This window comes from Eretmochelys imbricata, chromosome 11 (assembly GCF_965152235.1).
Source record: "Eretmochelys imbricata isolate rEreImb1 chromosome 11, rEreImb1.hap1, whole genome shotgun sequence".
Taxonomy (NCBI): Eukaryota; Metazoa; Chordata; order Testudines; family Cheloniidae; genus Eretmochelys; species Eretmochelys imbricata.
The window spans coordinates 12,757,935-12,781,173 of record NC_135582.1 but is presented as its reverse complement, the minus strand read 5'-3'; the positions used below and the strand labels follow the sequence as shown (position 1 = coordinate 12,781,173).

The 23,239-nt window shown below is 42.8% G+C and overlaps 1 protein-coding gene across 1 annotated transcript in view; it reads left to right on the top strand.

The window, feature by feature from the left end:
* The window catches only part of ITGB5 (integrin subunit beta 5), a 115,483-nt gene that overhangs the window by 39,908 nt on the left and 52,336 nt on the right, over positions 1-23,239 (top strand). Inside the window, exons 5-9 of the mRNA XM_077830246.1 lie at positions 1,382-1,550; positions 9,260-9,421; positions 11,338-11,433; positions 12,734-12,823; positions 17,610-17,744. Coding sequence (XP_077686372.1) covers positions 1,382-1,550; positions 9,260-9,421; positions 11,338-11,433; positions 12,734-12,823; positions 17,610-17,744 — 652 coding nt within the window. The remainder of the gene's footprint in view (positions 1-1,381; positions 1,551-9,259; positions 9,422-11,337; positions 11,434-12,733; positions 12,824-17,609; positions 17,745-23,239) is intronic.

The window sequence follows — 23,239 nt, the reverse complement described above, 5'->3', positions numbered from 1 at the left end:
TGTAAAGTGCACTTACATATGGGTATGTACATAGCAGTGTGATAAATACCTGAAGTTCAGTTAAAAGAGCTTATCCTTGGTCCCTGGAGACTGAACATTGTACACCTGCATACATGACTGGCGAGTAAGGAATCTGAATTCTCAGTGGGTTATGTTAAAAAAGAATCTTCGGCCTATTAAAAGCATCTTTTAAGCTATGTTAAGTCAAATGGTGCCCTGAATATAAAGCTGGCACCAAAGGCCTTTAATTGTTCTCTTGGGTTATTTTACAAGTTAATAATGAATCAGTAAAAGTCTTACTCTCTAGACTCACTTACTTTAAAATCATTGGTTTTTTCCTCCCCTCCCAAACCCCCATGCATTCACTGTTTTTTCCACGTAATTAACCTAGCACTAAAAGATAGTCTCTGTTTAGGCTGCAGAATGTTAGCTATTTGGGTTTGAGGTTGTTAAACTGTGAAAATCTCCTACCCCAGCAAAACAGGTTGAGAGCTAAAGCTGCAGTGCTTACACATGTGATGTGTTTTGTGAGACACAATCAATTGGGCTGAAGATATTAACTCCAATCAGAACCTAGTGCTTGAGCCAAAAGCAGAGTAACATGGTGGAATTGGCACAGGGGCTGAAGGGCATTCTAATCCCAACTCTGCCACTGACTTATCTGGGGACTGGGAAAACTGAGATAATAGTTACTCACCTGCCTCAGATTGATGCTGTAGGGATGAATTAGTTCATATCTGTGTGGTGCTTTAAGTGCAATATCAATAATAAGGATGATTATCAATTTGGAAAACTGCTTAGGTGTCATGAATGTCACGTAGTGTAAGCATGTTAGAGATCAGGGTGGAAGTGCTCAACCAGGAGTTGGCAGTGTTTCCTAGACATCATGCTAATCTGTGACATCAGCTGGGTCCAGAGCCCTGAGCCTTCTGGTTTATCATGCTCAGATCTCTGGTTCATTGCTTTGTTTTGTCTTTCTAATATCGCTTACATGGTGCAGCAGCTAGTGTGCTGTAGATTCAAACAGTCCTAAGTGATAAAGCAATCCTAGCCCTATCATACAGGAGCCAAAACTTAACGGCGAAGCCCATGTTTTCAAAAGTGACCTCTGACTTTGGGTGCCTCAACTTTTGAGTTTTCCCAGGACTGTTGAGCAACCACAATTCCTGCTCTTTGGGAGGCGTTTCTAGTTGAGCATCCAGAACTGGGGGTTATCAAATTGAGAAGCAGCATTGGAACACTTGGCTTTGGGTGACTTGTCTGGGGGGACTTACCTGTGTTAGAACTGGGAACAGAACTCTGCAATTCCTAGCTCCTCATTCTGTCCTCAGGGCACTTAAGCACACCCCTTTCATTTCTATTTCTCTATTTCTGCTTCCAGTTACAAGTTATTTCCACACTGTGTCCCATCCTTTGGATTCCGCCATCTCTTGTCCCTCACGGATAAAGTGGACAGTTTCAATGAAGAAGTTCAGAAACAGAAGGTTTCCCGGAACAGAGATGCTCCAGAAGGTGGCTTTGATGCAATCCTGCAGGCTGCTGTGTGCAAGGTGAGTCACTGGTTGCTTGTGCTGCTTGAGTTTTAAAGCACAACAAAAAGGAGGTTTAGGAGCTTTCCTCAACTCTATTCTTGCAATAGAAAAAAGACCTTCAGCATTTGGTGATTTCTTGGAAATCACGATTAAATTTGCAGAGAGTACATAACAAAGATACAGTGGAAAGGGGTTTTTTATTATTATTTTATAGATTTTTATGTATGGAAAACAACCATTAGTATCTTGCATAGTTCAAAGGGATAAAGAATGTGAGTCCTTGCAGATGTGAATTTAGAGCTGTAAGAGTTGATTCCATTGTCAGTTCTGTGGGTGCCCCTATTGACTATCTTGGAAGAAATCTGCATTCTATATGCTTGAGTGAAGTGATGGAATTCTTTGAAGTGCCAACAATATATATCTGTGCATAACACACCTGTTGAGTGTGTGTGTGAATCATATCTTCTTATAATGGCTGGCCTACATTGAGGATAACAACCAATTAGTGTTACTAGCTAATGGTATAACTCCTTTGACTCAAGCTGTTAAAATCCTGTGCTTTTGGTGCTGAAAGTTCTGAACAATGTAGTGTATTAATTAATCATTAGTGTATTATTTGCTGTGCTCCAACAGCACTTTCAACACTGTACAAAATGTAGAGGGAGACACAATAACTGCTCCAAGGAACTTGAAATCTAGGGGCATGTCTATGCTGCAATAACACGGCCTGATTGCAGTTTAAGTAGTGTTACATTCCTCTAGGAATTTGTTTTCAGAGATGATAAGAGCATACTTTTGCTAACAGCTAAAGGAGTGTTTTCCTTTAGTTCAAGCAGTGAAGGCCTGTGTTTTTGGTGCTTATGGCCTCAGTTTCACTTCGTACTGGTGACCCCAGGTGAGGTTTTGTTATGATTGTTTAAAATGTGATAATATTTATTCCCCCCATATGGAAAGGATAGCTCTTTGTAGATCCTCCTGAGTAAGGGGAGAGGAACTACTGGCTTCTTCTGGAGGTGGGACAGAAGGGGCATGGCACTGACAATCCCTTCCATTCCAGTTAGGAGACCAGGTCAACCAGGGAAGTCAATGCACATTGCACCATCTTGAATTGTGGTGTAAATGGCCAAGTTCCCACTGTGTGGCTGGGATCTCCAGGACACCTCCACTGATCACAGTGAAGGGACACAATACAAACAATATCAGCAGTCACTTTGGCAGTCGGTATGGGTATCTTCTGTCTTATACATGCGTTTTGCTTGGCATCTGGCTCCTGCACTTCCTGTGTTTCCCTTAATGTTATCCCAATTACAGGGCCAAGATTTTCAAAAGACTAGACTAGAGATCTTTAGGTGCCTTGATTTTTGGGTGCCCAACTTTCCTGATCGGCATTTCTGAAAATCAGGCCCCTTTTTAAGGTGTCTCAGGTTGGATACCCACATTTGGAGGCAGTGCTAGTTTCTTTGAATATCTAAATTGTCTAAATATTTAAGTGTATTCAATGCCTAGTACAGTGCTGCTTTTCTGAGTTAGCTGTCTGAGAAGTTCTGTATCCCCGAGTCATTACTCTTTTGGCCGGTCTCATTTCGCTCTTTTTTTTTTTTTTAGATCCTAGAGTGGGAAAGATTTGTACAATAAATACAAACTAATAGCAGTACCAACATCTGGCTTCTTTTTGAAAGATGTTATGGTAAAAATCAACACGGATGGGCTAACTGTCTTAGGCAATGAAAAAGCCAGGCACAATGAGCTTTTATACTGAGGCTAAACTGGCTAGACAGGAATATTAACCAGTCTTCTGTAATTACATTTTCTACTTGCAGCTTTTTGGCTTCCTGCTGTGTTTAATTTTAAAAGTACAAATATTGTCAATGCCTAAGAAGTTTGTGACTCCTACGTTCTATGAAGTGAGCTGCAGGAAGAAAATAAGAGTGATTAGTCCCGATTGCTTGGTTATATATATATTTTCCCTTTGGAAATTTGACTTGAGCAGTACAAAGGGCAAATCACTTAGAAACAAACCCCGAACTCATTGCTTTCCATTCCTCCTCCAATTCATGTCTATACATTTGGCGCATAATCTGAAAATCCCACTCTAGGTACCTAACTTTTAGGGCAATATTTTCAGAAGTGCCTAAGTGACTTAGGAACACAAGTACCTTTGAGAGCCACTGGGATTTGTGCTCCTAAATCATATATGTGCTTCTAAAGATCCTATATCACAATAATAAAATGCCCTGTTTTTCTACACGTGTTCACTGGGGGCTCAGAGTGCCCAGTGCATCTGAAAATCAGGCCTCTTTTATTTGGGTGCCTAAATAGGAATTTAGATACTTTAGGCATCCAAGTTTGAAAAATTTGGTATAAGATTTGTTGGTTTTTCATTCTCCAGCAGAGTTCAGAGATCTTGGGATCTGCTAAAATTGCAGTGAAGGCTTGATTTATTTTTTTACCATTGGAAATACTGGTTTTAGTACAGAAGGCTTGAAGCTCGTTGCTGCTTTATGCTTTCAGTTGTTGCTCCCTCTCTAGAGGAAGCAATGTTGCTTACTCATGGAGTTACGGGCCTGATGCAAACCCCATTGAAACCAATGGAAAAGCTCCTATTGACGTCGCTTGGCTTGAGATCAGACCCTGTATCCCTTCCTTTTGTAAGGTCACCTTCTGTCTCGCGGATATAGATTTTTTTAAAAGGATGTGTGTGGGGGGGGGGAACAAATATATCTCCACGTTTTTTTTTCAAATTGTTAGCTGGGTAGAAATAAACTAAAGTCTGGTTGGATGTTTTTATGATCATAAACGGAGCAGTGTGTTCTGCATTTCATGATAGAAACTAACTACCGAAGAATGACTGGCTGCATGTTTCAGCACTTTTATGATGTAGTTGCTTAAGGCTGTGTGAAATGCTGGTTTCCTCTGAACTGGTTACGTACACTTGGTTGGCTGGCCTTGTGCAGGTTTCACATGTCCTCCTGGTTCCTAGTAGTTCCACCCAGTGCATTGGCAGCCCTACCGCAATTTGGTTTTCCTCTCCATTCCCCTCCTATGCATTCCCTGCCCTGAAAGTCTCCTTTCCTGCTCCACACATGCCCTTGCCACCTTTAACTTAGTCAAAGGTTAGTGCCAAAATAAACATATTAAATATATATATATGCACTGCTTAAACTTCCCTTGACCTTCCTCTACTTTGGGGAGTATTTAATGGCTTCCTTCCACAAACCTTGGGTCTAGCCCTGCCTGTCCATAACACAAGTCATATATTAGAAAGAGAAGCTAGTTTCATTCCGGGAATAATTGGGAAGCACGTGGCTACTAAAGCCAGATCTGGTAGGAAGCTACAAGAGTTGCTCCTTTCCCCGATGTCTTCCCTATCCAGTGAACGGTGAGCCACACCACCAGCAAAGATTCTAGTTAATAGGAATTTTCGTGAAAAACTTACAATCCATAGAGGCATCTTTCCCTTTCCAGTTACCATCCGTTTTTTTGCTACAAATAATGTGCATGTCTAATTTTGGCGCCCAATTTGAGACATCTGGGACCTACTCCTCAACGGTGCTGAATGCCTGCAGCTCCCATTGATCTGCGCTGTGGCTGTGAGGGGATCAGCTTCCCTGAGTATTGGGTTTAGAGGGTTAAAACTGGTGGATGCTATTGAAAATTTAGACCCAGATCTTGAGTGGTTCTGGGCACCTTCAACTGCCACTGAAATTGGTGGGAGCCAGAAGGTGCTTAATACCTCTCAGGATTTGGCCCTTCATGGGTGCTGCTCACCAGGCAGAAAATGGTGTCCTTTTGGAGGACGAGATGGCAGGAGAAGGATGGGTGAAATGGTGGGTTAGGTGATAGTAGCCAGGGAAGGGAATTAAATGCCAAACTTCAGTGTTGTCTAGAGCACCAATGCACTTGTTCAGAGCCCTGCTTTTTGAAAATACAAAAATGAGTGAGCCTGAAAATTAACGCAGCCTCCAACCCTTTCAGGTGATAGATTTTGCTCCTTAGCTAACAAAGGCAACAGGTAAATGGTTAAATATCAACATTTGTTTTTTTCTTCAAACAAAATCTTGGGCCAGTTTTCTTCTTCCAGGGGACTATGCTTATTATTAATTGGACCAGAAATCTCCAGTGTGATTTGTCTGGCTTAGTACAAAATCTCTTTCCCTTTTTAAAGAAAAGTCATTTTTTAAGTTTCCCTGTGTTTGGCTTAAGTACAAGAATAAGGGAAACTACATTAAAAGAGAGTCGGCTCTTGATTTAAAGGTGGTCTCAATAGTCCGATGAATAGAAGCAGCATACTTTTGAATGGCCTAATAACCACTTTTTAAATGCAGCCAGTTCTGTCTATGCAGACACGTTTCACAGCTAATGAAACTCTAGCTTAATCCTTCTAACCTCATTGGGGTTGTTTTGGACTCAGTCCTGCGAACTATGTCAGCTTTTGACCTCCCAAAGGGATAGAGAAGGGAGGTATCGCAAAGTACTTGCACATCCAATGCTTGATATGGTTTAACATTAAAGTGTTTTTTTTCACTCCAGTACGTGAGGAGTTGCATGTTGCTGAGAAGTTTTTTTTGCCATTTGTCCAAGAGATCAGGTCTGTCAAATACCTTGTGCTTGCCAGATCAAAAATGCACATTGCAAAATGAGCTGGAATGTGCCTGTTCCAGGACAGTGGGGGTGGGAGAGAGAATGAGTGAGACTGGTGTGTTAGCCACGTGACTGGCAAGTATTTGTTCCTACAATCTTATATTCATTGTGTGGCTCTTTAGAAATGCCATTATGAAAACCTCGGGTTAGCAACCATGTCAAAAAGGAGAAATATAAACTGGGAAGTTGTTTCTTTGATTGATTGAATTGAAATATTGAAATTACCAGGAAACTCACCAGAGTTGGATTGCGGTTTTCAGAAGTGCCTAAATCACTCATGAAAACACGTGTCTGTCAAAGTCGAGAGAACTTGTACTCCCAAACTGCTTAGGTGTATTTGAAAATCCCAGCCTTGGACTCCACTGCACCAAAGGGAGAAGCTAAGAGTGGAGGGCCTATTCTGGGACTGTTCTGCCCCATCATATGTATCTAGGGCTTGTTAGTGCAATCATCTGGGCTTTGAATTGCACCTACATGTAGCCTGGGGTCCATGCAATCCAGGAGCATTGGTGGAATGTGCTGTAACATTATGGATTAACAACCAGCAACAATGAATTTTGAAATGCCATTCTTGCCTTACAGGTGCCCCAAAAAGGGGATCTAAACCTTGATTGTGCTTTTAAAAGCACAGCGGTGCTTTTGTGGGTGGTGCAGAGCTGGAGTGCCTTAGGAGAGGACAGGGAAGCATTTTACATCATGAAGGAAGAATGCCTCCCGGAGCTCCAAAGGATGGAAACATATAGGGTAGAGCACTTCCCCACGCAGTGCCCTGCCTCCATGGAGGAGTGCAGAGGGAGCAGTCCCTGTGCTCTCCTGAGCACAGATTGTAATTGTGTCTGGCCCTTATGCATAAGTAGCAAGGGATACTCCTGGCACTGTTCTGCAGCCCGTACTGCAGGCTCTCGGAGGAGCCAGTCAGAGTATGACCTGAGTGAGCATTCTCTCCAGGTAGCTAGGAGGATTTCTCTGTTGAAGGATGTGCCTTCCCTGCAGAGTTAATGTGGTTGATTGATATCTGGGTATAGCCTAGCCTGATAGTGAGCAGGCTCACTGCACAGCCCCACCCAAGTTATTGTGTCCTCACTAGTGCTGCACTCTCACTGTATGTCACTAGGGCTTCTGGGGGCCTACCCCATGGTCCTTTGTGCAGAGGTAAGCTGAGCTGCTCTGTGATACTTTCCCTGTGAATTGTGGGAGAACATGTCTGTCCTTTTGGGCAGATGGGGGAATTGTGGGAAGGCACTGGAGGACTATCAGTGCTTGTGTAGTTTAGCCCCAGACCCCTGTCCTCACTGCAAAGTGGGCAGGTTATCAGCTCAAGTGAAAGTACCACTTGGGTTTTAGCCCCCAGCTCCAGATGAGCCAGCTAACCTGGGTGTAAAACACCACCAAACTCGGATGGGAGGGTTTTGTGTGCAGCCAGGAGGAGAGTTAGTGTGGTGGCCTTGGTTCAAGAGAATCCCCAGACACCTACCACATTCTAGCTTCCATCTAATGGCTACTGAAACCAGGTGGGCTGAGAATCTACTAGAGCTATAGCCCCAGCCAAGGCACCACCCACAGGAGCTGTGATTGGAGGATCACCCAGCTCCACTGATTGGTCCAACTACGCTATTTTAACCCAGGAGGAGGAACAGGAAGTTTGTCTGAGTAACAAGGTGGTTCCCTGTGGTGCTCCATTGGACCATGCTTGTGTCCGTCTCTTGCACCCAGCTTCCTGGTCTGCTTCTGGCTCCTGCCTTACCCCACCTTCACTCCTGTTTCCACCATGCTCCTGCACCATGCTTAATCCTTGCCTCTCCTCCTGCCCTTATGCCTCGACTCCAGTCGTCAGTGACCAGTCCTGGCTCCGACCCTGATCCTCTGATTTCTGTCCCTGAGTCTGGCTTGACCCTTGCCTCTGGCATATGGCATCTGACCTTGGCTTTGACCCTCAGCTTTGATCTGGCTTGACTCCTGGCTCTGGTAACTGACAGTTGCCTCTGGTGATGAGCCTTGGCTTTGTTCCCCAACCTGGCTGCCTGCACTGCCCACTAGAACAGACTCCTGCTCTAACTACTAGGCAAGACCACCTACATCCTAGTCCAAAACAGTTAGGGATAAATAAGGCTCTGATTTTAGCAGGGAAATTTTTAGTTAATTTCATAGTAGAGATGCAGGAAGAAAAGGATCAGTAATGAAAAGGTCACCAAATAATGTAATTTCCACTACATCAACAGACACAACAGGTGACGTTTGGGATGGGGTTTGCCGGGGGACTGGAGAGCAAGCCCACGCCACACTCACCCCATAATGACAGCTCCTGTCCCATGTGTCTGGACCTGGCTCTCCACCCCAGGCATTGCGACCTGGTGCACAGGATCACAACGCCACTTGGCTTGGGGACCTAATCAAATGTGTTTTTACAGCCACTGCCAAGATTTCATGAATGTTGCTCAAATTCATGATTTCTCTGACCACCATGACCTCGGTGACAAAGTTGTAGCCCTACGATGACACCAAGTAAGAGCCCAGATTAACTGTGAAGTAAAAACCTACGCTGAGTTTGTGTATGGGGTGTGAGTGCTATATGGGTAGAGACCTCGTCTGGTGTATTACACCTCGGAATAGCTTTTTATGATCAGTATTTAATGAAAATGCCATCCATTATGAGTACAGCTCTCACTATCGCTCCATGCTGTTTGCAGCAGCATGGCAATTCCATGTTGCTGAGGAAACAAGATCAGATTTACTGTGTTTGGAGGAATTTGGCAGGTCTCCTTTGGCTATAAAAGCAGCTGAAATGCTTATTCCTGGAGCAGCATAGAGAGGGTCTGGTGGATGGTTCACTTATGTACATACCTCCTAGTGCCTTTTTAAATAATCTTACTGGAAAGAAATGTTGGGAAATGGTACCCAAAGGGGTTCCTGAGTTTTATCCCTGGTCAGGAGTCGGCGGACAGGCCGGCAGTATCCTTTTAATCAGTGATAACAGAGACTCCTCTGTTGTATGGGAGTGGGGCTGGGACAATACACAGCACAACCTGAGAAGCACTTGGCTCAGAAAAGGAGACTGATGACTCTCTCCTGGTTTTGTTTCCACCCAGGAGAAGATTGGCTGGCGGAAAGAGGCCTCTCACTTGCTGGTCTTCACGACAGACGACGTGCCGCACATAGCACTGGACGGGAAGTTAGGTGGACTGGTCCAGCCACATGATGGCCAGTGTCACCTGAATGAGGCGAACGAATACAGTGCGTCCAACCAGCTGGTGAGAATAAACCACAGTGCCTCCTGTGTGCTGGGTTCCCTTTTTATTGGGCGCTTCGAAAGCTTTGAGTGTCAGCAAATTCCTTGCATTTATTTATTTGGTTTCAAAATACCCCTCTTAAAAGAGCTGATCTTGCAGGACCCTTTGACAGATGTCAACAACTTGCACTCCCTACTACCGTGGGGGCTTAATTTGAGTCGGCAGTCTACAAGTGAAAGACTCCTCTTGCACTGCCAAGTCCCTGAGCCATCACAGAATATCAAGGTTGGAAGGGACCTCAAGAGGTCATCTAGTCCACCCCCCTGCTCAAAGCAGGACCAATCCCCAGTTTTTTTTTGCCTCTGATCCCTAAATGGCCCCCTCAAGGATTGAACTCACAAACCTGGGTTTAGCAAGCCAATGCTCAAACCACTGAGCTATCCCTCCTATCCAGTCCCATTGTTTCCTGTAGCATCCAAAAATGGCTAAACAGACTTTCAAGCCTGCAGACCCCTCAGGGTTAGTTGCACATGGGAAAGGTTCATTTGACATCCCAAATCATGGCAAGATTCGTCCACAGAGTGTAAAGAAAATGTAAAATGTCATACTCCTCTTCTAGTACATGTGCAGTAGATTGTCTGTCATCTCTTCAGTGCAGGGCCTGTGTGTACATTATCTAGACAATGTAGCCCTGTTCCTGACTGGGGCTTCTGGGTCTGATAGTTATATAAATATTAAATGATAATAGACAAAATAACCTTTCTTTCTTTCTTTCTTTCTTTCTTTCTTTCTTTCTTTCTTTCTTTCTTTCTTTCTTTCTTTCTTTCTTTCTTTCTTTCTTTCTTTCTTTCTTTGGAAATTACAAGTGAGTCAACAGAGGAGACTGCAGGTTACTTCCTGGGTGAATGAGTCCTTGTATTCTGTGTAATTATCAAGTGTTCTGCAGATCTACGCTTTATTCTGCTGCTTACAAACCCTAATGATTGTTGTGTTCCTGAATGTACATAGAAGGTTCCCCACCCTCATTATGCCAGGCTTTCCTGGCTGGCTGCCTTATGACAACAGGCTGGAGTCCTTGAAGCAAGCTAATTTTTGTTTTGCCTGTTTGAATTTGTAACCAATAAAATTACATTTCCATTGGTCACTCCTACTTTCTGTGTATTGGTGTGGCGTTATATTGTGAAATTGGCAAAGAAGGAATCCACGGGCTTCCATGTTTTTCATCTCACTGGCTCCAAATTAAACTTGATCAGTATGCAAGTAAAAAGATGGTGGGGTTTTCTCCCCTAACTGCAAACTCAGCCTGGGATCTGAAATTCCAGCCAACCTCTTTCTGTCGTCTTCATTTAATCAACACAGTGAAGATCCTGCAGATGGTCTATTGATGGTGTGCAGGGCCACATAGAATCCATCTCACTCCCCCACATCTATGTGGGCTTTGCAGGGCTAAAGTTAAAACTCTGATGTTAAGCTGCTTATTTTCTTGTCATTACTCTAAGACACAAGGAGCAGACAATGGATTTTACCACTTTCAGGGCAAAATAATGTCAGATCTCTCTCTCTCTCTCTCTCTCTCTGCAGTAGATTTCCCATGACAGTAACCCCAGATAATGGCCTCATCTCCCTTCCTTGAAGATAGCAACTAATTTAAATCCATGCACTCACTGATGGCAAAGTAAAGAGTGGGAAGTTCAGTGTTTCAGATGGGTTGTTTGCTGTAGCTGATTTTGTTGGCATTTGCATGTGATAGGTGTGTAAGAAATACATATACAGAGAGAATATGTCACTTTTCTGGCTATAACTACACTATAAGGACTCTGCATAAGAATAACACATGCTGTGTTTCCATAAGGAAATCTGCTGCTCTAGTTAGAATAAACATTAAATTGCTCTTTGTTTCTGTGTCACAAATGAGTCTTTCTGATCTGTTTTCCTAGGATTATCCTTCCCTAGCACTTCTTGGGGAGAAACTGGATGAAAACAACATTCATCTCATATTTGCTGTGACAAAAGCTCATTATATACTTTACAAGGTAAGTGCTGTTGAACAACCCAGCAGGGAGATGGTTTTTATGTGATCAATTGGTGGGGAAAGAGCCGTTAGTGACACTTGGAATAGTCTTCCTTCTAACAGGAATAGAATGAAGCAGGCTGGTGTGGAAGGAAAGGAGGAACAACTCTGAATTAAATACATGTGAGCAAGAGCTGTGCTGTAAAGCCTGGAAATTCTTGCATAAGTTGAACTCACCCAGTTGTGCCTCTGCAGACACTGAAAGTCTTGTCGTTTCAGTGAAAAGCACGTAAGCGTCTTAAAGTAAACAGATAAATGTTTACGATCATGTGAATACCTAAAATAGAGTCTGGTCTGATCCTGATTTTAGGAAAGTTGCCAGCCATTCAGCATCTGAGAGAGCACACACCTGTTCACCCCACTGCTGTTACTTAATCCCATTACCTAAGAACGCACGGTGTTTCTGCCTGGCTGTATTTTTTCCATCACTAAATCCAGAGCTTTCAAGCAAAAAATATTTTTTCTGAGGGAATTCAAATAGTATCTGGGCTAAAACACATGTAGAGTTTCTATTCTCAGTCTCAAGGATTTCTAGAAACGCACACAAAGTGAGTCTGGGTTCCTACCACCACTGCTGTCTTTTTAATTTTTATTTTTTAAAGAAGGAAACCATGTTGTTCAGCATAAAAAATAAAGTGGAGAGGGGGCAAATGGTTGCATGGAAGGTGCTCTCATAAATGTTTGCATCCAGGTTTTAAAAAAATACCTTATCCCAGAAACTCATCCCTTGCACTAAAGGCAGGACAATCGTAAATGCTGGTAATTTCAAAATCATGCTAGTAACCCACAGAGAGCTAAATGGCTTATTATCTCATTCTCCACACCCTTTTCAGTGCAAACTAGCATATCCACCAGAGCAGTCTCTGATGCAATCCAAGGCTTGCTTCTTGTACGGCAGGAATGTGTGCCAAATTCTGCTCTCATTTACACAAGTTCAAATCCACTGGATCTTGCTCCATCTAATGGGTGTGGGCCTTGGTTGGTTGGGAGTGGGTTACTGATCATTATTTGGCCAGTTTCTTTGGCTGTAGATTTTGATTAGCATTTTATGGACCCATAATGCTCCTATTTCCTTTGTCAAGTGCTCCATATTAAAATTACACTGTATCATGTACTCTAATTAATAGATTCTGGGCAAAACTGTGTCCTCCATCCCATGCAAGCAACAATTGAGGTTAATGGCTACACTGGTAGAATTGAGAGCACAATTTAACCCATGCTCTGTATTTCATTTTGTGAATCTTTCTGTGTTTGTTTTTAAGAATTTTACAGCACTAATTCCCGGAACGACAGTGGAGATTTTACATCAAGACTCCAACAACATTATCCAGCTGATAGTCAAGGCATACAATGTAAGTTTCTCTTTTACTTTAACATTTCAGCTGATGTGTAGTAAAAACTGAGTTCAGTTCAACTTGCTTATTCCTCCCTTGTGGGCTCCACCCATAATTGGTTCCTTCTGAACCAGCTGTCTGTAGGACCAGAACTATCACTAGAACTGCTGCCTCCACCCTGCAGGGATTGTAGCGTCTAGGTCAGACTTAGGATGAGGTTGTTTGTGCTGGTTTCACGCCCTGTCTATCTTAGATACTTATACAGCGGCCCTTACTGTAGTATTTGATCCCCTTACAGTCTTGAATGTATTTATCCTCTTAACACCCCATGAGACAGAGAACTGCTCTTATCCCCATTTTACAGATGGAGAACTGAGGCACAGTGAGACTAAGGGCTTGTCTATCTGAACGTGGCAAGCTGGGCTGTGACTCTACCCTGCACTAACCATCCATGTTGACCCTGCTGACGTGTATTAACACTTTGTTAATGCGCCTTGATCTAATTCTACTGCTATTTGAAAAAGGACTAATCAAAGCACGTTAATGAACTGTTAACGTGTCAGCAGGGCCCACATGGACAGCCAGTGCACGGCAGGCTAAGACAGGGTAGTTTTCTCTCTTCCTGAGTATTGCTGTCCCTAAATCAGAGTACCCTGATGATGGTAAAGCCAGTGATATCTTCGCTAGTGTGTCTTTGTCAGGCAGCTCACTGTGGGCCTGATCCAGCTCTCTGACACTCAGAGCATCCTAGTGCCAAAGGGTAAGGGGCTCACTGGTATCAGGTAATGAGTTTCAGCTGGCTTGACCAATTCAGTGTGCCCCAACTCACTGTGGTTACAATCTGTATCTAAAAGATGTCCTGTAACATGTCATTGGAAAACTAATATCTCCCTGATCATTAATATTCTTGTGTGATGTATGTATGCAGTGTGCAGGGCTTAAATTCTCTTAGAGTATTTCCTGGAGCCCCAGGGCTCGGGGCTTCAGCCCCGCAACTCCCCTGAATCTGGCTCACGGCCCCCCAGAGGTTTGAAAATATTTACCAGAGCTCCGCTCCAGATAGCTCCAGATGAATTTAAGCCCTGGAGGTGTGTATTAAGAGTTATGGATATGTGCTGGAATGCTGACTAAACTGTGTTTAAGCCAGGCATGTCACGGGGAGTTGATAAACAGGTCTTCCTAGACAAAGGAATGTGTATTTGCTTCTCTGACCAGTCCAGCTGTCAGGCAGAGACATTGAAGGTCCATTAAGATGTTAGGTAAACAAAACTGTCAAGCTAACCCATGGGGAAGAGACAGCATGGCATCTACACCTTGGTCTGGGTTTTACTTTTCAAAGAATACATTACAAAGTTTTACTGGTCTCTGAAGAGGTGGGGGAAGGGGGCCTGAACCTCAAGTGATGAGCAATTGAATCAACTGATTATAGACAATATTGCTGTGTTATAAAAGTATAATAAGTGAGGTGTTTTATGAATGCCTATAGCAACTGGTAGTTGACATTGTGAATTGTATGTATTAACACTACATAAGGAATTATGAATACTCATGAATATTAGGCTTGTCAGTCTGTGCTCAAACAAAGTCGGAAATGGGTCTCTCCCAGACAGGAGGGAACATCACACTGTCTTCTATGTAAATTAAGCTTCCTAGAATCAAAACCATGGAAGCCCTATGTACGTACAGGGGGAGGGGAAACCCACAGGAAGGGGGAAACAACATGAGGTCATCCTGCCTCTTGAAACAAGGTCACTGAACTTTGGAAGATATTAGCCGAGACAGAAGGCCATTTTGACATCTTATCACTAGATAGACACAAGGAAACAGAGCTCTTGCAAGCCGAGAAAGATAAGTCCTTCAACCAAGAGGGGGTTGAGATCTTTGGGAACTGAATATAGATGAGAAACCTGCTTAGGCAAAGTTCTTTCAAGTAGGAAGACCAGGGAAGCCAGCATCTTGCACTTCTGTCCTGAGGGAAAGTCAGCCATGGCTAGGAAGAAGGAAGATTAGTGAGATTTCCCTCAATCCTTCTCCCTCTCTGGTGCTTCCCTGTTTATTTTCCATATCAAACTTTCACTGTATAAGCCACAACTGGATTCCCTCCACCTCTTGCTCTGCTTTTCCTACTCTCAATCTGGCATCTGACAATCCAGCTGTGTTCTTTCTGCCTTGCACATCACCACCAGCCACCAACATCACATCACATTTGTCTGTTACTTTGAGGAAGCATGAGATGAAATAGAACTTGTCTGGCTCCTCTATAGCTTTTGGAGCTATGTAGTGTTGCTGATTTAAAAAACAACAACATGCATTTGTCAGTAAGGCTATCATAGAATCCTAGAAATAAGAGAAAAGACCCCTAAGCTATCTTGTGAGCAGCGTGGGGTTGTTCTCCCCACTTGTCTGGCTCCTCTATAGCTTTTGGAGCTATGTAGTGTTGCTGATTTAAAAAACAACAACATGCATTTGTCAGTAAGGCTATCATAGAATCCTAGAAATAAGAGAAAAGACCCCTAAGCTATCTTGTGAGCAGCGTGGGGTTGTTCTCCCCAGTCTGCACTTCAGTGCTGTGTTCAGTCTGGTTTTAAATGAGTACCCTATTGAGAGCTCCCACCAGTCCCTTAAGGGTATGTCTCCACTGCAAATAAAAGGTGTGTTCTTGACTCAGTTTAGCTAACCCACATTAGCTAACTTGGGTTAAAATAGCAGTGCAGACAAGGCAACTCCGCTTTTAACTGGGGTTAGTAGCTTGAGTTCAACTCCAAGCTCCTTTATAGGCTGTAACTGGAACTGCTAACCCAAGTTAAAAATAGACTTGCCATATCTTCACTGCTTTTTTAACTCAAGTTAGTTAATCTAAGAACAGACATTTCACCCCCTCAGTGTAGACAGATCCTCAGAGACGATCAGAGTCTAATAGCTATGGGGGCACCATAGAGCATATTGCTTCTCCTGGCTTATTGGGTACGTGAGATAGCACCAAGTGGTTAAATGATAGTTAGGAAAGGATGCTGGCTGGAGTATTCCAAGTGCTGATAGAAAAATGCCAAGACAGCTTTTCTCCAGCTCTTTAAATAGACTCAGTCTTGATCAAGTGATAACTCAGTGTATTTACATTACTGATAGTTAGTCTCCTTTCTAGGATACAGCTGGCTGCTGAAATTTTCCCAGATCAGGAAGAAGAGATAGCACATTATTCTGACAGGTCAATGTTCATTTTTGTGAGATTAGTTTTAGGGGGAGTGGGTTGGCAGATGTGTGTGGAGTGCATTTGAACTTTATAGAAACATACTGTGTTCAGACTCCAAGTAATAGAACCTCTGTAGGGGTTGTAATGTGAACCCATGAACCTGACAGCACAATCCAGACTCCAGACAGGAAATAGTTTCCTGTATTACAACATGGATATGGGAAGTTAGGGTTTTTTGTCTTGGGTTGTTCAGATTTGCATCGTCTAAACCAGTTTCTCCCCTGCTGCTTTCCAAAAGCATTAGCCTTTTGCTAGCATTGCCTTTCAGTGTGAACACAGAGTTCATTAGCAGACTGATTGGCCATGGAGTTAAGCCAGAGTGGGTTGGAGAACCTACCAGAGCATTAGTAGAGCTGATCAAAACAATTTTATGCACCAAAATATTCCTTGACAAAAAAATTTATTTTGATTTTTTCTGATCAGAAACAAACAAGAAACTTGGTTTCAAATAAATATTTCAAAATGAAATGAATAGTTTGGTTTCAGTTTGACTTAAAATGTCCCAGTTGGGGGGAGGGGGAGAAAGGGCAGGAAGAAGAGTATAAGAGAGGGATGAGGAACCCTCCCCCAACCCCTCAAATCTGAAAATGGAAAAGAAACACAGTTCTTTAGTCTGAAATGTTCTGAAATGAAACAAAACAAAAAATTTCTTTTTAGTTCTCAACAAAAATTCCCATAGAAAACCTGACATGATATCTTTCAACAGAAAAAATTTCAAAACTTGTCTGTTTTTTCCCCCCTTCCCTCTGAGAAATGTTTTATCTGGAAATCTATTGGTTTTCTGATCAGCATTGTTAATCAGCGAGCGAATACAGTACAATTGCTGGCATGGTAATTCTGACTTGGTAAAGTTTTCCACACCCTTTCCACAGATGTAAATGATGTCTCAGGGTGCAAGAGAGTGAAGAATCAGGCCCTATATTTTAATAACAGTAATTTTATACAGGAGAGTTATGGATGTTCAGGCCAGATGCTGACCTTTTCCTCAGAGGTAGACAACAGAGCCCATTCATACTCTAAAGCAGTTTTTCTTCCTGGCAGAGAAATATCTGTTTTAAGATCTAGTTATACATCTCTGCATTCCAGTCACATTGTGCACAAACAATCCTCAGGTATATTAGTCTGTGATTTGAATATGCAGCATTATGGACACATGCACAGTACTGTCCTTGATCCGCCATAAAACCTCCAACTGATGTCTTCAGGATACGAGCCATGTTTTATCAGTCCTTTACTTTTCAATGGAAAAAATACCTTTTGTGACTGTTTGAAGATGACTATCCTTTCTGTGAAGGAGTGGGTGCATGTGTGTGAATGGATAGCTGCCCACAATTCTAGCTGTGCTGGTCAAAAGTACACTGAGCTGATATAATGTTACATATACACGTGTGTGCACGCATTATTTTTAAAATTTTTTTTTATATATATATATAGATGCCCAGCCACACTGAGCACAGTATAAGAACCTCAATAGACTAAGAAGAACCACATAGACAAGAAAGATGCCTACTGATTTTAGTAATCTGATGGGTTTCTTTTCCGTTTGCTTTCTAGAGTATTCGGTCTAAAGTAGAACTAACCGTTTGGGACAGTCCTGAGGATGTCAGCCTGACGTTCACAGCTACATGCCAAGACGGTTTCTTGTATCCTGGACTCAGGAAGTGTGCAGATCTCCAAATAGGAGACACAGTAAGTTTGATTTTTGCATCTTCATTAGATGGGTTGTTGTGATACTCTGTGATCTTCTGGGAGTTCACTTCACTCTTGTTTGTTTATTGTTCCCCTCCGTTAAATGGATAATAATACTTGCCTTCCTCCTTTGGGCAACATATTGAGGCCTAGTTAATGTTGAAATCCTCTGATGATGGTACCACAAAAGTGCTAAGAGATGGTGGCTTTGTGAGAAGTAAATCAATTCAAGGTCAGCTCTGAGGGAAAACAGGTGTCTTGTTTTCAATCACAGGCATGGAGTTTTCTTGAGCATTTTATAGACTGTGAAAGGGAGGAATAGACTCTGATCCCAGGCATCTGTGTCATCTTCTTACCTATCTCCTTTTATTTCCTCAAATCTCTCTATCTCTTTAGATATTACAGATGTTATTGCGATTAAGTCTGAGATCCTTAGTCTTCTGTCTCTCCCAAAACTCAATCACTTACCAGTATTCTATTTCAGTGACCTTCTACAGTATTTCAAAAAGTAAGAAACGTACAAAAAGCTACTCACGCGTGGATGGCACTATTATTTCATTTGGTGAATCTGAGATATAACTCGAGGTGGCACTGTGAGGTAAAAACACATCTTGCCCCTAAATGCTAACATTATCCCATATTGGACTCTGTTGTGTGCTAATTAATAAATAGGAAAGCTTAGCTCTGCTTGTCTTAAAGTTGCATGTTTGTAAGATAAATAAATTGTTCAACTATATCAAGTCGGTTTTCAGGACATTTAGGGAAATGTTGCAACATGATAAATTACTACAAAAGACAAAGGATGAAACTTTTGGGCCAAAATCAGGATAAGATCAGAAAGATGTTTTTGTTTTCAGCTTTCAGTTCTCCTAGGAGGATTTAGTGGTTGGATCTTTGGTCTTTTTCTTTCCTATTGACAATCCCCTGGGTGGACAGTAAGGCCTGCAGCATGGCATCTCCTGAGGAAATGATTGTCCTCTGGTAGTGAGAGATGGTTCTTGGTTCTGTCCAAGACTAACTTGACAGAACAAGGAGTAATGGTCTCAAGTTGCAGTGGGGGCGGTCTAGGTTGGATATTAGTAAACACTATTTCACTAGGAGGTGGTGAAGCACTGGAATGGATTACCTAGGGAGGTGGTGGAATCTCCATCCTTAGAGCTTTTTAAGGTCAGGCTTGACAAAGCCCTGGCTGGGATAATTTAGTTGGGGTTGTCCTGCTTTGAGCAGGGGGTTGAATTAGATGACCTCCTGAGGTCTCTTCCAACCCTAATCTTCTGTGATTCTATGATACTGTTTGGACATGATAGATTCAGTACCTTGCTACACAAATTTCAAGGGATAAACAGTCTTTAAGACATGTGTTGTCTTGGACTTGCTACTCTATCCTAGTTTATTTCTATCTGGCATGCAAAACAGGAGGCTGAACTTCAGACAGCCAGATTGTCTGTGGGTATAAATCATCATGGAGCCATGAAGTCAATGGAGCCAGGCCATCTTACACCACCAGAGAATCTTGCCCTCAGTGATATATTTGTTGCACTGATGCATGGAGTAGCTGAATGCCATTATTTTATTTTCCTTATTTTAGAGGAATTACAGATTTTTCCTGAGGTTAAGAGTAAATCAGTGCTTGGAATGTTAAAATGCTTTGAAACAGAAAAGGTCACATACCATCTTTGCACCAATCTCCAGCCATTCCCTTTTGTGTTAGCCAGCTAAAGAAGTTGGCATGGAGCTACTGCCACCCAGCCCACGACAGCTGGCACATTACTGAGTCTGGGAAAGGCAAAAGAGGACCCCCGGAAAGACCTCTTCAGGCATTTTAAGCATTTTGAGACATGGGCCTTTTCAAACCCAGTGGCTTTCTGGGGAAATGAAAAACTGATCAATAGTCTTGTCTTCCTGGGTAGACAACAATTCGGATTGTGGTAGATAGAGGTGGACTAATCAGATAATCTAATGCATCCGCTGGCAAAGATAGTGCTAAGGATAGAGCTCCCAATGAATCATCGGATACAACGCTTGGTCACGCTCACTATGGTTTGGCACATACATGAAGGTCCCTTCAGCTGCCATCTCATCCCCAGCGTACTCTGCAGAAAGCATTTTGCATTATGGGTTATGACTTGTTGGATAAGTGCAGGAAGGTAAAAGGAATGCAATAACACTCAACTTGCTGAGGCTTAATGAGTGAGAGAGTTCCAAACAGTCTGGGGGAGGCAGCTTTCAGTGGTGTGTGGGATTCCTTTCTTTGCCATTTACAGGATTTTCTGGCACCTGCTTTTAGAGCAGCATGCTAGAATGGTAACACCAGGCTTCTGTGCAAGGAGGTATATTTGGGTCTGAAAGTGACATACTTCATAGCAAAGTACAGCTGGGAGGCAGGAAGGGGTCTTCTGAATCATCAAGTTTTCCTCTGTTCATCCCTCCACCTCCTGATAACCTCCGGCTACACACTGTGGCTTTCTGTCTTCCCACTGCTCCTGATTTACTGCTTCATTTTATCTCGTGTTGCTCCCTGCCACAGAACTCTCTCCTTGTCTGCATCCAGCAACTGCCCTCTGTCATCGCCTTGAAACCCTCTATAAAGTCCACTCCTTCAAACAATCCTTCCTCCTCCTCTTCCTCAATAATCTTCATGCCCTCCCTTTCTTGAACTGCTGCCCTGTGTCTTGTTTTGGATTTATCTTGTAAACTCTTAAAGGCAGGAAAACCCTTTGAGGCATACATTTATCTATGTTTGCAGTGTCCCATGGTCTGTTTTATGGTGCTTCCACTAAGGTTGCTCTGTCTTGGCACAGGGGTTGGCAATCTGAATGGAATGCACTGGCTAATTCCTGTAAGCAGTCTAGTGGTGTATAAATAGTGAATAACTGTCCGTTTCCAGCTGAGTGTGAATCGCTGGGGAGATGGTCAGGATTGCTCCATGTATCAACCATAGATTGTGGACACAGTCTATATCTTCCCTGCGGACCGAGTGCACAGCCTCTCTGCAGAGATGCTAGCCCTTGCTGGCCCAGGAAGTGAGAGAGAAACTAGGAGAAAGCATCATAATTTTGGGGATGGGGGCGGGGGGAGCTACAAATGGCAGGCAGCACAGCATGAGCATTTCCTACCTAGGACAGAGAGTCAGGCAGATTAGTAATGAGAAGCCCCCCTGACGTGAACAGAGCACTAATGGGTCTGCTGTAAGGCACAATTCTGTGCTGGCAGTGGGGGAATTGGATATAAGCTGGAGGTCTCTGCCACCTTTAATTTTCATGCTTCTCTGCTTTCTCTCAATGACCCATTAGTGCTGTAAAGTTTGCCTCTCTGCAGAAAACTTGAAAGGGAACAATGGTCTTTGTAGCAGTAGAAGTTCCCTCAATTCATGTGTGGGGCTACATCCTGCCCCAGTTAAAGTCAATGGTAAAATTCCCATTGACTTCAAAGGCAGCAGGATCTGGCTCTTAAAGCTGAAGGGAAACTTTCTTAAAAGAGGATAATGCTGGTATTGGGGTCCTAAGCTGCTATGGTTTAGTCCTAGAAGCACTGGTGTCAGTCCATGTAATCCTGCTGGCTTTTCACAGATCCCCTTAGCTCAGTCTCTCTGATCTGATTTCCTCTGTAATTTAGCATTTTTTCTATTCTCTGTAACCATTTCAGGTCTTGGAAATCAGTCTCCCACCCCCGATCCCCTTTTTCCAAAGAAGGGCCAGTATTGCTGCTGTTTCCATTAGGTGGAACTGGGTGCTGAAATTCCATTTTGCATGCTGCCATTTGGCAAATAAGAACAGAACAGAGTAGATGTATTGTGGGGAGGGATAGCTCAGTGGTTTGAGCATTGGCCTGCTAAACCCAGGGTTGTGAGTTCAATCCTTGAGGGGGGGCCATTTGGGATCTGGGGCAGAAATTGGAGATTGGTCCTGCTTTGAGCAGGGGGTTGGACTGGATGATCTCCTGAGGTTCCTTCCAACTCTGATATTCTATGATTCCAATAGCAACAAGAATTCAAGGTGACTCTTTAAAGGAGAAGGATCTTTTCCCCCATCTGTTTTTGTTTTGTGTCTTCAAAATAAACCCAAGTGACTGTAGTAGATAAAAGAAGAGTTTATTCAGAGGCCTGGAATGAAAATACTTTGTCCTAACATAATGCCTTCCATGCAAAGATCTCAAAGTATTTTTTCCTCAACTGGTTGTGTCTGTCTGGACTGCAAGATGTGAAGCACTCTGTGTTTGTTAGTAACAATAGCAGCTCCCTGCAGCCTATAAAAGGGCAAGACTTCTTCAGTCTTCATAGTCCAAGTCATTGGCTGTGACATTTTCTTGGTTCTCAAGGAGAAAATCCCTCACATTGATTGCAGCATCACAGAATGAATTGGGATGATGAGGTGCTACATATATAATCAGAGAGAGAGAGAAAAACAGATTCTAACAGAAGTATCCATCTAAATACCAATAACATTGTGTGGGTGGAGACTTTGATAAAATGTAGGTCTGATTTCTCAAAACCTCAGGAGATTGGGCCATATGATGCTTGCTAAATTTGCATATGCAACTATCATGATTTCATGTGCAAATAAGGAATTTGTGTTCACAACTGACCCGTTATACCCAATTTCGGTACATAGGTATGGACATTATATATACAAATTAATTATGGAGCTGTGCACAGTTTTGACTCTAACCCTGGATTTCTGAATATTTGTTAACCTTTGCCAGATCATTACATTTGTTCTTTAAATAGAATAGACAAGAACGGCTGCTCCAGTTATAACTCCTTCCCGTTGCACAGAAACCAGAGTGAGCAATAATGAAGAAAATTACCACTAACTGCTGGTGACGCTAATATTATTGCAAATCTTCTCTTTTATACTTGTGGCTTCTTTTAGAAGGAGGTGTCCACAAAAAAATAAACATTTTGGTTAGTGGGTGACATTTCCTGCATCTAAATGCAGGATAAACAGGTGAAGTTAGAGCTGGCTCCAGTTCAGATTGAAAATGCTTTGTTACAAACAGTAATGCAAACAAGATATTTAACCCGCATGTATCTTCCCAGGGACGTCTGTATACCTATCAGGAGACTGAAACACTCCACAGTTAGGCTTTAGCTTATTTTTTAGGCAATGCAACACATGGTAACGTGGTGTAGCTATTTGTCGTCCCTCCTCTCCCCACAAACCATGTGGAGAGTTTTTAAAATAGAAATAGACATTGCTGTGGGGATCTATATTGTGCAGCTTGCTAAGATTAAATTTCTGTTTGATCCCTGTGCTCCTTTCACCTGGATCATATGATATTTTTAACCTCCCTCACCAAGCTAGAATGACGCTTATGGTATTTCAGGATGCAAGAACCCAGAGGGCTTTGGCAATTTCACAATTTTTAGCTCTAGGTGTTCTCACTAAACTGTTTAAAACTGAAACCTGCAATACTGTTTCAAAGGCATAAAAACAAACATCTTTTTCACCTCCACTGGAATGAAACCCAAAGTGCAGATCTGCCTGATAAAGGAA